The sequence below is a fragment of the Mustela nivalis genome (assembly GCF_964662115.1).
Source record: "Mustela nivalis genome assembly, chromosome: 17".
NCBI classification, from domain to species: Eukaryota; Metazoa; Chordata; class Mammalia; order Carnivora; family Mustelidae; genus Mustela; species Mustela nivalis.
The window spans coordinates 18,977,224-18,991,796 of NC_139036.1; the positions used below are offsets into that span (position 1 = coordinate 18,977,224).

Below are 14,573 nucleotides of genomic sequence, written 5' to 3' on the forward strand. Positions count from 1 at the left end.
CTCACCTCCTTCTGGATTTCACTCTTGAGGGCAGAGATCTTCATTTTCATGTCCTCCAGCTCATGGTCTGGGAAGGGATGCACCTGGGGGCTGGCCTCAGACTCTTCGGGGGATGGAAACACTAGGTCGGCCAGGGGGATGTACCATTTGCAGTCATATTGCTGGTGCTTCCTGCAAACAAGTCGGAGAGAGACGTGAGTGAGCGGGAACTTGGCTCTTCAAGCCTCAACTGCTAGGACCAGAAAAACACCCGAGAGGGATTTGCTAAGAACCTGTCTCTGGCAAGAATGATCCGTGTCCTTGAGGAGTCTGATCAAGAAACCCCCATGTGGAGAAATGACAGGGGGCTCTGGTCAGGCAGCAGCTCTGGACCTTGGCCTTGTCAATCTTCAGGCCCGATTGGACTGATGTTTTTAAACATCCCAAACCTCTAATGCTTTTCTAATCCCCATCCCACGCTCTTCCCTCCCCTTGGCCTATCTATACTTAGCTCATAGTCATTGCCCGTTGGGCTGGAGATGGAATACACATGTTATTTTTAACGCCATCCCTGATCGATAGAGGTCACATGGGGGTAGCGAGTGAAAGATTATAAAGCCACGTCCACGTCCAATGGGAAGTAGTGTCGTGGTTCATTAGTAATGTGTGTCACGGGCAAAGGACTAAAGGCACAGGTGTGTTTGCTCATTATGACTGCCACCTGTGCTCTAGAATGATCTCATCTAGTTCCAGGAAGTCACCCTCTTTACTGAAGCTCATACTAAACTCTCCTTCCCTCACCTCCCCCAGGACGTGCGGTTGCCCCCTCACTCTGGGCCCCTAGTGCTGAGGTGAGCTTAAGGCTTGTCTCCCCCGGGAGGCAGTGTCTAAGACACGGAGGTGGAAAGCAGCTCTCAGATCTGACTAAGGCTCAGATCCCATCTTCTCTATCTCTAGTCATGCAACCTTGGGCAACGGATATAACTTTTCTAAGTCTTTTCCCTCCTTTGTGAGAGTTCTGGGGAAGACTGGAAATAATATAGTCAAAGCATTTGTCATGGCACCTGGAATGGCATAAGCACTCAGTAATGACAGCAGACTTAATGAATATTCACGGGATCATAGTTAGCAAAAATGTAGAGATGTCTAATAAAAGGAGAGTGCTTAAGTAAATTATGGCATATCCACTTGTAACATCACGCAGGCAAGTAAAAGGGTGATTATGAAGATTAGGCAGAGACTGGGAAAATGCTTATGACGTGAAATGGAAAAAGCAGAGACCAAAATTGGGCATTCACTCTGATTACAAGTACATGAAAAAACACAAGACGTTTAAAAAAACTGGAAGGAAATATAGCAGCAGGAGACCGATGCTTATGTTCGGGTGGGTGATGGGTTTTTCTCCTATAATTTGGTTATATTATCTTTATAATTAAAAACACAATTTATTTTTAGAAAAAGAATATGTAGTAAAATGAAATTAATTAATCGATTTTTTTAAAGGAGAAAATAAATCCCGGGGCTGGGAGGGCTCCTCAGGGGGCAGAGTCTAGCTCCTTCCCACCCCGCCCCCTGGACTCACCCTGCGGACGTCTTCTTGAGCTTGGCACACAGTAGGACATCTGTAAAGAGGAAGACGTGCCGCAGCTTCCGGGAGCTCTCCGACACTTCCACCAGGAAGCCGTCCTTCACCAGTTGCCGCGTCTGAGGGAGATGGCACACCCACCCCCACCTGCTCAGGGGGCAGTCAGCCCAGGGCCCAGCCAGCACTGGGGGCACCATCCTGCTGGGAGGGGTTGTGGGGAGGGGACACAGCACCTGGTGTTTTTAAGGTCACACAGACCTGGGCCTTCTGGTTTAACACTGGGCAAGTTCCCTCTCTGAGTCTCAGTCTTACCATCTGTGAAATGGGCATAATGATGGTTGCCCTGTACCGCTGAATTCATCAAGATGGTCAATGTTAAAGGGCCCAACGGCGGGCACATAATATGTGATCAATAAATGGTAGATTTTTTTTTAGGAAATGGTAGATTTATAGGTGCCTGGGTGGCTCAGTCTGTTAGGCGTCTGCCTTCGACTCAGGTCATGATCCCAGGGTCCTGGGATCAAGCCCCACATCGGGCTCCTGGCTCAATAAGGAGCTTGCTTCTCTCCCTCTCCCCACTGTCCATGCTCTCCCTCTCTCTCTACCCCCCAAATAAATAAAGAAAATTCTTTCTTTTTTTTTTTTAATGGCAGCTTTACACTTTCCTGCAGCAGTCATCAGCTCTCACCAGGATATACCCTAGTCCAGGATGACCTGGCTCCTCTACAGTGGGGCATGAACACCCCCACCCCCGCCAGCACTGGGGCATCTCCCCCTTCTCCAATCCTGCCTAAGAACTTGGTCTTGTTTCAGTTCAACCTTATAGGCCTTCTCAGTCTGTTTTGGCTGCCTCTGAGTGGATTCTACAGCTGCCCTCAGGTGCATGGGAGACCCAGGCTACCTTTGGTGGGGCTGGAGCACTCCTGGAGGACCCTGCAGCCATCTCTAACCTGGGCTCTGGATGGGTAAGAGCCCAGTTTCTGCACTGACACCCGCACATCCCATGGGTTTCTCAGGGGCTGTTGCGATCCATGCCAACCCTTCCCATGTGTATTATAGACCCTGTGACCTACGTATGCTATAATATGTAGGTGAGCACGGTCAAGTCTCCAGTGAACATGATCTGAAACGGACAGTGCTCTGAACCCTTTGGAGATCTTTCAGATAACCTCGAGTCAGACAAACCGATGACACTCCAGGGCTTGCCAACCAGGGCTGGGAGTTGCACACAGGACAGCTCTCTGTGCCCCATCAATCATGCTCCACACCCCCATCCCTATTACTTCTCTCCCCAGGAGACACTGGAGCCTCATACATGTAATAAAGGAGCATAAACCCAGCCAGTCTTCACTTCTAAAGGTCCCGAATGACCTCTCCTGGACAGGAAGCCCTGCATAAGGCCAGGCTGCTGACCCACTCGAGTAACTGTCCCAGCAATTCTTCAAATCGCTTTCCCCTCTCAGGGGTACCCCTGCCCTTCCACCAACAAGGGCCTCCAAGGAACTGGAGCTGCTGTACCACATCTGCACCTGGGATATTCCAGCAACCTGGCAGCCTTAGCCACCTCCCGTTCCAGCCTTTCTTACTGCTGGGCTCACTGCCGAGCTCCTGCCCCACCTGCTCATGCAGGTTGAGAAGCCGCAGCTCAGAGCTCCTGCTCTCAGATTCCCCGGCTCCCTCAGTCTGAGCCATTATCTTCCAGGGACCCTGAGGGCCTCATACTGCCCACGGTAGGGGGTTTCCATTCAATAATGCCATAGCCACAGCCCCTGGACTGGGGGACAGTGCATGAGGCTTGCAGACAGATAACCCCCGGCTAGAGAATCTGGCTCCAGTAAGTATGGCCAAGAGACCTTGTACCAGATATGCAGAGACTCTCTAGGCCTCAGTGAATTATATGACGATTAATGGGACATTTAACATAAAGCTCCCAGGACCTAAAGACCTTTTCTTGGTGGGGCATGGGACATGAAGGTTGAGAGGTGCCAAAGACAGGGCAGGACAGCAGGGATGGGTGATGTGGCTTGCTGTGCCCTTCTTAGCCTGGGAGAGAGGCAGGGCTGGGTCCTGAGCTCACCTCCCCCTTAGGAGTGGTGACCGCAGTCCGGCGGGGGTCAATGTCCTCATTGATGCTGGACAGGAAGTTCTGGGAGATGCGGAGGGCATCCTGGAGCAGCGGGTAATCTGGATGGTCCACAGGCGTGTGCTTCAGCAGGTCCTGGGAAGAGGCAGGGTGGTGAGTTGGAGGCAGCCGTTCTGGGGCTCAGTGAGAAGACAGTGGGGACTCAATCTTCACCAGAGGAATTCCAAAGCAGGGCCCTAAGGGACCCATGCTCTGATTTGGTCATGCCTGTGAAGTCTGAACTCAAAATGAGGGGCCGAGAGGCAGGGTAAGGGCAGTGGTGCCCCTTTATTACCATCAAGTCATTACTCCTCCCCCTGGTGGAAGAAGCAGGGGGAGGGGTCTTATCTCCCCAAGCAGCTGGGAGAGACACCCCTCTACATATCCCCACAGCTGCTCCAAGCACCCTGGAGACCATGAGGCGAGGGGTGGGGGAGCAGGAAGCGCCTTCCCCCACAGCAGCATGAGCCAAACGTCGAGCTTTGCAGCCAAGCTGTATCGAGGCTCTGGGGTCCCCTTGGCACGGTTACCGAGACCTGGGAGGGGCGGTCAGAGCTCAGGGCCCAGGGCTCCTCTGCCCAGCTCCCCAAGGGGGCGGTTCTCACGGACTCCAGTGCCCGCCTCCCCCCCCCCCCCGGGTTCCATCTCCTAGTGAACTCCTAACCCTGCTCTGTAGGCCACTCAGGGGCTGACACTTACATGGAGGACCAGGGTGCTCCTGGTGACACGGTCAATGGGCTTGTAGAGCAGAGCTGTTGGCCAAGGCAGGGAGAAGGACACAGAACAGATAAGACACAGGGAGCAGCCTGACTCCTCAGAGATGATCCTTATCCCTTCACCCGCCTCACAGTCCCACCACCGGGATGCCCAGGTGCAGGCAGCCCCAGCTCTGTTCTTCCCCAGGGTGGGTCGGACGGCACCCACACGCAGCCATGCGGCGCTGGCAGCCCAGGTCCCACCCCACCCCCGCCCGTCTCATCGCATCTCCTGCCAGACATGACTTCTCGAAGGGCCATCCCAAAGGCCTCTCCTTGTCTGACCAGACTTAGAGAGGGCAAAAATGCTCCTCTGTACCCTCAACCCCATCTCATACAGCCACAGCTAGCCTCACCCCACGGCGCTCCGGCACCCCAGCACGCAGCAAGGAGGCTCCCGCACACCCAATCATCCTTGTACTCCTCTGGCCTGAGGCCTGGCGTCACCAGCTGGGAACCGCCGGCTTCGTTCTGACTCACACGGGCCGCCTCATCTCCACGAGGAGACCCCCCTCCATGCTGTCAAACTCCCCGACAAAACAGGACAGGCTGAGGGCCAGGAAGGCAGGCCAGCTCTTCACGCAAGCCTCTGCTCTCAAGCAAGTGGCAGCTGGGGGAGCGAAGATTTCCCGAAGGAATTCAGGTGGGGCCTCTGGGAGCGCTGACGGGGCTGGGAAAATGCAGACTCAGTGGCAGTGGGGGGAGAGGGGGTCTATTCCCCACCCCCTCCAGGCCAGCAAGTGAAGATGGCTGAGATCCAGCAGGGACAGGTGGAGGCAGCAGCTGGCTGACCACACTTCCAAACCGAGCTTTCTGCAAGCAGCTGTGCCCTGCCGCTCCCAGAGGTGGCTCAGCCTTAGTCCCACACCTGGATGCCTCTGTCCGTGGCGTCACGACCTCTGTCCTCCTGCCACAGGGGCAGAAAGAGGCAGGATGCTGGCTGTGACAGTCCCAGAGCCAATACGCAGGGCCTAACCAAGAGTCCCCAAGCCAAAGAGTCCCCTGAAGCCCTAGACATAAATAGTCCATGCATTGCTAAGCGGACACTTTGGGGAACGATCTGCTGGCCGTGGAGAAGATAGAGTTTCAGTGGTATGCCTTGAGCCTTATCTGCGGCTCTGCTTGGCTACCCTTTAGAATCACTTGGGGAGCTCTTAAAAGAAACAGCTGCCTGTCTCCCTCTCTCCTTCTCACTGATGAAACCCCAATCTCTGCTGGGTGGAACCTGGGAATCAGCATTTTTAAAAAGCTCCTTTGCAGACTGATAGGTAGCCATGGTTGAAAACTATTGCCTTGTGCCAACACATATCCCATGACTTATCTGTAGCCCCTTCTTGGCAATTGCAAGAGATCCTCCCCACAGTCTCTGGGAGCTAAAATGAACAGGACCAGGCTTGGGGTATCCTGGGTCAGTGAGGGTAGAGCCCAGGTACCAGCCGAGGGCTGGGGGGACAGTGTACTGACATTATTTAAGTACCCACCTGTGGCTTAGCTCATCTTCAGGGGGAAATCACACCAGAGAACCCCAAAGACCCAGGAGAAAGTGCAAGTTTAGCAGACACCTGCCAGGGTGGGCCCCAGAGTTCCAGCTTGGGGAAAGCTGATACCGCAATGTCAGCTCTCTCTGTCCCTCTCTCAAGTCCCAGGAGGAAGAGGTTTCTGACTAAGCTCAGAGGTCTGCACAAATGGTGGGTCGGGTTTCAGAAGGGTTATTAATATGCCTGCAGTCACCTAGAGTCTACCTGACTGGGGATGTGGAATGAGTGCCCTGGTTGGGAGAGAACAGCTAGGAGGAAAGGTGGGGAGAGGAGACGGTAGGGAGAGGGCCCTGGGGCCACAGGCAGATATGGAGGGAAGAAGGGGAGGAAGAACCACACCAATGTTCTGTCTGAGCTCCCTTCGGCCCCTGGGCACCGCCTTCCCCTGACAATGCAAGGTAAAGAGCCCACCCTTTCCTTTTCATCTCTTCCACAGCTCTGGCAGGCCGGGCTGCTTCCTGCCGTGGCTTCCCCTTCCCTCCCTTCTTCTCACCATGCCAATCCTGTCCCAGAGATAGACACCATTCACCAAACTGCAACGCCTGTATCCCCACCTCCTCCAGGAAGCCCTCCCTGACCAGTGCTTTTGCAAACAACACCTTCAGTGCTTAAAAGACCACTGACGTGAGCAAGCTGGCCTCTCTGCAGCTTGCTGGGTACTTATTCTGTGTTCAGTGGTGCTTTCTTATATGCACTATTTCCTCTGATTAAAAAGAGAAGCAATTATCACTAGCCCCATTTTACAGATGAGGAAGCCTCTTGAAGGCACAGAGAAGTTATGTAACTTGCTCCCAATAACAAAGCTGCAAATGGTGGCTGGGTTTTGAATGTAGGTCTACCCATGCTCCTAACTTCAAGCATGGGAGATAAGCATCTGCAAAAGCTCAGCGACCTTTGGGAGGATCCTGGGAAAGATTCACCAGGAAGGAGTAGGTAAGCTGGTCTCTTTTGTCTGGATCACACATGACTTCCTTTTGCATCCCATCCCCAGCACCAGGCTCAGAGACCTGCAGAGTGGGTGCTCAGCAAAGAACCATTATGCCAGAGTGAGCCCCAAGGGCAGAATCCCCCCCGGGGTTCCCCAGTAGCAGCATCCCTTCTCAGCATCAAGGGGCTGAGAAGATTCTAAACATTGTGGTTGGTAAGAGCTTCTTCTCTCCTCCTACCCCACTGTGAAACTGACTTCAAAGACAATATCTCAGGGACCAAAGAAAACCTGAACTTCAGTCCCAGGTCTGTTTCACTACGACTAAACCTCCTTTTGGGAAGGGAAGAGGAAGCCAAGGGCCAACCCCATGTCTTTTTTAAGGAGGCAGAGTTGAGGCCTGACCCAATCCCAGCCCAGACCAAAAAGAGCATTTCTCCTCTGATTTTTGAACAGGCCAATTTCAAGTCCATCTATCCTCTTGACCTTGGCTTGTCAGAATTTGAGCTGACGGGTGGTGGCACAGGGCAGCTTCTGGCCAGTAACTAGAGTTCCCACAGCTGTCCTGCTAGGGCAGCTGGAGAGGGGCTGCTTCAGGGGTTCCTCCATCAAGAGCGATCCTCGACATGGGACAGTCTGCACAGGTGAGCAGACAACAGCCCCCCCAGGGCCGTGGCCTCTGAGAAAGAGCCGGGGAAACCTCATCATTTCTCCTCCAGCAAACTGCCACCCCCCTCTGTTCAGCCTTTGCCAAGGAGCTCCAGGTTACCACGGAGATGTGAAGGCAAAGTGACTGAGAGGGTGCAGACAAAACGGCTGGTGGGAGGGAAGGTGGTCCTAAAATCAACCGCTTGCCACTCCAAAACACGGGGTGGGGGGGTAGGGCAGAGGGCCACTGGAGGCAACTGTTGACCCTCCCCTCCTGCCAAAGGCACTTCTGGCCTCAGAGGGCAGCATCCGCTTCCAGACCCCTCCTTCCCTAGGCCTGCTTCCGCCCCCGCTGAGCAAGAGCCTGGACCTGTCGCAGGACCCCCCTGCTGAGGGATCCCCTTGCTGAGGGACCCCCAGGGTCCCTTCCACGGACAGGTGGGTGTGTGACCTTCACAAAGCAGTGGCCTGCCACGCCCCCCTCTCCCACCAGCACACACCAAGTGCCGGCACCTTAGCTTGGGGGCCTCCCGTGGCTACAAACAAGCCCAGGGGAGCAGCCCAGGTCCCTCCTGCTCTCCCAACTGTGGCCACATTCTCCCACTGCCACCGCGGTTCTGAGCAGAGAAGATCTCGAAGGCAGCCCGTGCACTCGGGAGCACACACAATACCCTGGTGGCTCAAGCTCCTCTCCTGTCTCCGGGAACAAAGAAACTCCCAACTTGTCTCTCAGACGGGGGCTGGTGCCCTCCTGGGCCCAGGCAACGCTGCCCAGACCAGATGCCATGGTCCAACTGGCCCCTACTGACCCCCTCCAGCCTCAGGGCTGCCACACCTGCAGACACAGCCTTGTCACTTTCTCTCCTTAACAGCATCATCAGGAAGTTGCCCATTGCCTCCTGGGCCATTTCCCCAACACCAATCCCCACGGAGCCTGGGGGGTGGGGTGGTGCCTGGACACTCCTAGCCTGGTCCTTCCATTTCCAAGCCACCCTGCCCCCGGTTGCCCCAGACTTCAGCTCCAGCCTGCAAGCTGACTAGAATGGGGCAAACACAGAGCCGGTCACTTGTACCCGCCTCCTTTCTCACCCTCCCCGCCCTCCCTACCCCACCCCCACCTTGCCGGCCACATGTCAACCCACTCCAGCCAGCCCCCTGAGGTGGGAAGCTACACCACCTCCCCTGAGGGGGGGGGGGCGCCTGGGTTACCATAGGTGCAGTTACAGCAGAAGCGAATGATGAGGAGGATTTCCATGGCAGCCTCCGTCCCAGCGGCAGGAGCTTGCGGCCATCGCTCGGTGGCTCCCATCAGCAGCCTGGCCACTCAGCCACCTTGCCGGCTGCTGCTGCACAGCCTGAATCAAGCAGCCGCTTCAGAGTGCTCCTCTAGCAAGGGGGAGGGGCGGGGAAAGGAGGGGAGGGGAGGCGCGCGTGGAGAGGCAGGAGGGGGGAGGGGAGGAAGAGAGCGAGCTGCCTGCTGGCATCCTAAGGAGGAGCACGTTTGTAGCTGGCCGGCTGCCTAGGGACAGAAGCTGGATTCCTCGCATTTGTGCAACACACACACACACACACACACACACTCTCTCTCTCTCTCTCATTCCCATGCACATGCTCACACAAGCAGGGCACCGTAGTCCACAGAGCAGACAAAGAACGGTAACTATTATCCAGCCCGCTCCCCAGAGTACCTTCCATAGTGACTGACGTGTGGCTGTCCTTGGAGTCCTTGGGACCTTTCACTTTGAGTTCCTGCCAAACAGAGGGGAGGAATCACTACGTGGCCTGCCCCCTGAACCTCCCCTTCCCTCATAGCAGCCAGAGCAGGAAGAAGCAGTGCTCTGGAAGCCAGGGTACAAACAGGAGGACAAAGACCAGAGCCCAGGTCTCCCCCTGACTCACGGACTCCAGACTCCCAGTGCCGCACCCATGGTCTCCTGGCGAGTGTGGAGTACGGAGGAAGCTGGATATATGCAGGAAGGAAGGGCTGTGGATACCAGAGAGGTGTGGAGCTCAGGTGCTCCTAGGACACACCCCCTAATACCCCGCCCCGGTGACTCAGGGCCTTCTGGAGAGGCAGCAAGAGCTGGATCCCCCAGCAGCATCCATGAGTTAGGGTTTCCGTCCACCATCAGCCTGGGGTACATGGGATTTGAGAGGACAAAAGGCAGGTGTACCCTTAGGGCGTGGGCAGCCCTGAAGATAAGGAGCCAGGGGTCCTGCGCACCCAGAACAGAGACTGAGCTCCATAGGGCAGTCCCATTTAGATCCTACCCGGATAGAGAGGGGTTCATCCAGCCCCCAACCCCACCTGCCACCTCCCACCCACGGGTGGGGAGGAAACTGCAAGCAAGGAAGAGGCCACACCCCTCCTGGCCCCCAAGCCAAGTGCCGGGGAGAGAGACTTTGGGATTGCTTATCTGATCCTATTTTCTCAGCCGTTGGAGAGAGAGGTTGCAGCTCTGCCCCTTGGTGACAGACCACTAGGGCCCGCCACTAGAGCTGTAACGCAATCCCCATGGCAGGCAGGGCTGAGTGTGTGGAGGGGGGCCTCCAGGTGGGGTGTCAACAGGGAAGCCAGGGTGAGCGAAGGCCAAGGTCAGGGACCCAGGGGATGGTGCCTCCTCTCCTCTGCCTGGAAGGGGGGACACACCCAGGCAGCAGGAGCCTCACATTTCCTACTCCTGCCTCAAGCTGTTTCTCGACAGAGAAAACCCCGAGGGACTGAGCCTGGGGATTGGGGTGGGGAGAAGGGGGGGTTACTCAGCTCCCCAAGGCTGTCTCTGGTGGGTGACTGGATTCCCAGCTTTAGGAAACTTGTCCCTGTGCCCCCCTCCAGCGTAGCCCAGAGGTATGAAATCGCTCCTGCTGCAGAGGAGAAGGGCCCTAATTGCAGTAATTAAGTGGAAGTGCCAGTAGGAAGCGACAGCGTCAGCTCGTGAGTCAGGGTGAGAAGCCACCTGGCAGCAGGCCAGGGGGCCCGCTCTGCCGCCAGGGCCAGAGTCTGGGAGAGGGATTCGGGAGGAGTGCGGGGGGTCTCCGCTGACCAGTGAACAGGCAGTCAGCCTAGGCTAAAAGGTGGTTCGCCACTCTCTGGACCAGACATGACCCTGGGACACACATCGGGTGGTTACAGTTTGTTCCCAGGGAGGGCTGGGAGCCATGAGGGGAAGCACCATTTCTCCTGCCTTATGACCCCAAGCAGAGGGACTTCCCCACCCAGCTCGGTTCTCCCAGGCAGAGGGTGACTGACTGCACTCCATGGCTGGGGCTGGAAGAAGAAACTGAGCTTAGCTCCCTGTTTCCATCCCCGATAGATGTGTTTCATAGGCAAGCCCAATGTGCCTACAGATAGATCCAAGGCCACATTTTTCCAACCTGGCTTTTACTAGTAATCGAGTTGACATTTTCATCTCCAGCTATCCAACTTGTGTGCTGCCTCTCAGCGGATTCCAAATTGGAGTAGAACCCGTCACCCCAGGAGTCTCACCAACACTATCCTGCATCTCCCCGACTTTTCTAGCATCAGAGCGGAGATGGGAAAGCAAAGGGTCCGTAGAGGCCTGTAAGGCAGAATTTCCAAAACTGCAGAAGGAGCTCCCCTTCCCTGGACCCAGAGGTTCTCTTGACCCAAGCTTGGAGCTGGGGCTGTGACAGCAAGGGCAGCAGCTTCGGGGGGGTCTCATGAAGATCCTTTCAACACAAGAGGGAGGCTGGGCTGTGCTCCCAGAGGAGATCAGAGCTCCTCCTTGCCGCTTCCTGGAGAAGCAATGGCAGCCAATGCCACAGCTTTGCCCAGCAGAGGAGCATGGAAGGAAGGCTCCCGGCAACAGCAGGGAGAGGCAGGCTTCCAGCCAAAGTGTACGGCTGCTTCTCCTCACAAATGGCCCTGGTCCTCTCTCTGTCGTGCAGTTGCAAAAGATCTTAAGAGACAAGCTTGTCCAGAACTCTTCCAATCTTTCTAATCATAAAAATAACCTGGGGAAGCTTCAAAAATACAGACTCCTGGGTCCCACCCCAAACTCTCTGAATTAAAGCTCCAGGGAAGGTATCTGGAGATCCGCATTTTAAACAGTGCCCCTGATGGTTTTTATCGAGCAAACCAGGGATGAGCTGAAGAACCCAGACCCCTCACTGGACAGAAGAGGAAATAAGGCCAGGAGAAGGGAAGGGACTTGCTCAAGGTCACCACAGCGTGTGACAATACTGCCTTTTTTTTTTCTTTTTCGTCTCCTCTGTTCTGATACAGAATAACCTAAACACAATAACAAAATCAAACGCATCGTTATTCTTATATTACGAAGGAAAATGTCAAGTGCGAGAAAGCAACTGTCAGTCTAAGTGTTCCCCTCAGGGGTACCATTTCCCTAATGGGCAACAGGCCCAGAGGCCGGAAGGCAGGGGCTGTGCGGGAAGCTGCCCACCTCAGAGATCTTCTGGAACTGGTTGTTGGACTGGCTGCACTTCTCAGCTGTCTCCAGAGCGACTTTATAGTTATCCACAAATGCTTTGTACACACCGAGCTGGCTGGCCTGCAGGGAGAAGAGGAGAGAGAGAGGAGGGCAGAGGGATGGGAGGGAGGATTAATGAATGGATGGCAGCGTAAGCAGGGCACCTGGAGCTCCCGTGGCACTCAGAACCTCTAACTTTGCTCCAAGGGGCTACACGTGGAACAGAGGTGAAAGACGGATGAACATACTATAGTATCCCTTTGAACTTGACAGTTTCCATGGAAACCAGCTCAGCCAATAAGATTAACAAGAGGGTACAGGGGATAGGGGGAGCAGGGCAGGGCCTTTGTTGGCACGCAAGAAATTCAACAGCATTTGGCTTTATTTAGCATCATAAAGGACGCCCGGGGTTTGAAGCCCCTAATGCCTCACCCGTCTTTCATAGCCTGGAATTAACTGGAGCCAGGAAGGCACAGTGTGGCCTGCCCAGTACCCCACTCCCCAGGCAGAGTGTAAGGCACAGCGTTTAAAGGCGCAGTCCCAGCAGGGTAAGGGCAGCTGGCTGGCTCAGTCAGTGGAGCATGGTACTCTTGATCTTGGATTGTGGGTTCGAGCCCCAGGTTGGGTGTAGAGATTACTTAAAAGAAGAGATGCAGTCCCCATTTCCCTTGGCCTCCCTCAGTCCCTGTCCCCACATCCTCAGCCTCTTAAGGAGCCAGAGACCCTACCAGCCTCAGGACACATTTGCATGTCGCTCTGAACCTAACAGGAAGCTTCCCACTACTTACAATCACACAGAACCTCAGCTCTGAGAGGCAGAACGGATGCCATCATCCCTTTCTGCAAAAGGGGAAACCGAGGCTCATTAACTTAATTCCTCAAATATTTATGGAAAGTCTTCCTGTGCTTCGCATATATGCATTTCCCCTTGAGAGAGGAAAGGGTAGAAATGTGAGTTACAAGCACGGTGAGGTACTATGTCATCCCCAACAATCTGCCCCAAATTTTAAAGTCTAATCATATCAAAGGTTGGCAAGAATGAGGGGGAAATTAGAGCTTTTACAGACTGCTTATGGGGGCGTCAGGCCTGTTATTTGGACAGTAATTTGTCAATATCTGATAAAGCTAAAAATATGCACAGCTCAGCCTACTTCTTAGCAAACCCACTTCTACATACAAACCCCAGAGTCTGGGGTCCGGTTTGGGAGTCAGTCACTACTCGTGGCAGGTGAGCACCGGACAAGTGGCTAGGCCAAACTGAGATGTGCTGTGTGTGTGTGTGTGTGTGTGTGCGCATTTTTTTTAGAAAGGGAGATGGGGCAGAGGGAGAAGAAAAGACAGAATCTTCAGCAGGCTCCACACCCAGCTCAGAGCTGGACACGGGGCTCAATCTCACAACCTGATCAGATCACGACCTGAGCCGAAATCGAAAGTCGGATGTTTAACCGACTGAGTCACCCAGGCACCCCAAGATGTGCTCTAAGTATGAAATACACATTGGATTTCAAGGACTTAGTATGTAAAAGAGAATGTAAATGATCTCATTAAATAATGATTACATTATAAAATGACAACATTTTTGATCTGTTGGCTAAATACATATTTTTTAACAATAAAATACATTCTTAAAATTAATTTCCTGCACCTATTTCTACTTTTTTTTTTTTTTAAGATTTTATTTATTTATTTGACAGACAGAGATCACAAGTAGGCAGAGAGGCAGGCAGAGTGGGGGTGGGGGGCAAGCAGCCTCCCTGCTGAGCAGAGAGCCTGAGGTGGGGCTCCATCCCTGGACCTGGGATCATGACCTGACCCGAAGGCAGAGGCTTTAACCCACTGAGCCACCCAGGTGCCCCTGTTTCTACTTTTAAGTAAGGGCTACTAGGAAATTTAAAATTACATACGTGGCTCGCATTATAGTTCTAGTGGAGGCACTGCTCTAGTGAAACCTGTCCTTGTATGTCCCCAAGGAGATGTGAGCAAGGGGATTCACTGTTCCATTCTCCCTCCTGTAGAGAGACTGGGAACAGATGCTCACAAATGCGGTAGTTCATATCCACGCTGTAGTTACAATGATGGAACAAGATCTATGGGCAGTAACACCAATAAGCCCCCAAATGATCGAATTGCAAAATACATGAAATATATATGTTGAAAAAGTACATGTAATGCCATAAAAAGATACAGATACATAATAAAAATACAAACTGCAGCCCAGAAGGCAACACACCAAATTCATTCCAGTAGCTGCTTCTGTGCTGAGCAGAAGGGCGAGGGGAAGGGAGAGAGACTTCATCTACAATGCTTTGTTTCCTTGATTAAAAAGTCTATCTTCAGAGCTTAACATCCGTCAGTTCTGGGGGAATGAGTCCACATTTGTTTGCTACATGTATTCTCTAGAATTTCTGGTTTAAATATTTTGCAGTCAAGTAGCAACGGAGGTTCAGCTGCCACGGGGCTTCCTCGGGGGTATGCTGAGGTGCTGGGGAAAGCAGGCTGCCCGGGAGGCCCACCCTGGACCACTCTGCTTTCTGCAGAACTCTCGTGTTCCTCCAGATCCCGAAGATCTGGGG

At 53.9% G+C, this 14,573-nt stretch overlaps 1 protein-coding gene and 1 long non-coding RNA gene across 9 annotated transcripts in view; both read right to left on the minus strand.

Moving 5' to 3' along the window:
- Nucleotides 1-14,573, minus strand: part of LOC309851678 — a 355,127-nt gene that overhangs the window by 222,442 nt on the left and 118,112 nt on the right. The gene's annotated exons all lie outside the window — the stretch shown is intronic.
- ABR (ABR activator of RhoGEF and GTPase) overlaps nt 1-14,573 on the minus strand; it is a 176,193-nt gene that overhangs the window by 47,525 nt on the left and 114,095 nt on the right. For 7 of the 8 annotated variants that reach the window (XM_082707031.1, XM_082707029.1, XM_082707032.1 and 4 more), the window contains 6 exons: nt 11,974-12,081; nt 9,241-9,301; nt 4,386-4,438; nt 3,642-3,782; nt 1,562-1,683; nt 6-171 (listed from right to left, as the gene is read on the minus strand). In XM_082707031.1, coding sequence (XP_082563157.1) covers nt 6-171; nt 1,562-1,683; nt 3,642-3,782; nt 4,386-4,438; nt 9,241-9,301; nt 11,974-12,081 — 651 coding nt within the window. Of the gene's footprint in view, nt 1-5; nt 172-1,561; nt 1,684-3,641; nt 3,783-4,385; nt 4,439-8,761; nt 8,903-9,240; nt 9,302-11,973; nt 12,082-14,573 lie in introns of those variants that run through there. The other variant, XM_082707035.1, reaches the window with a different exon arrangement.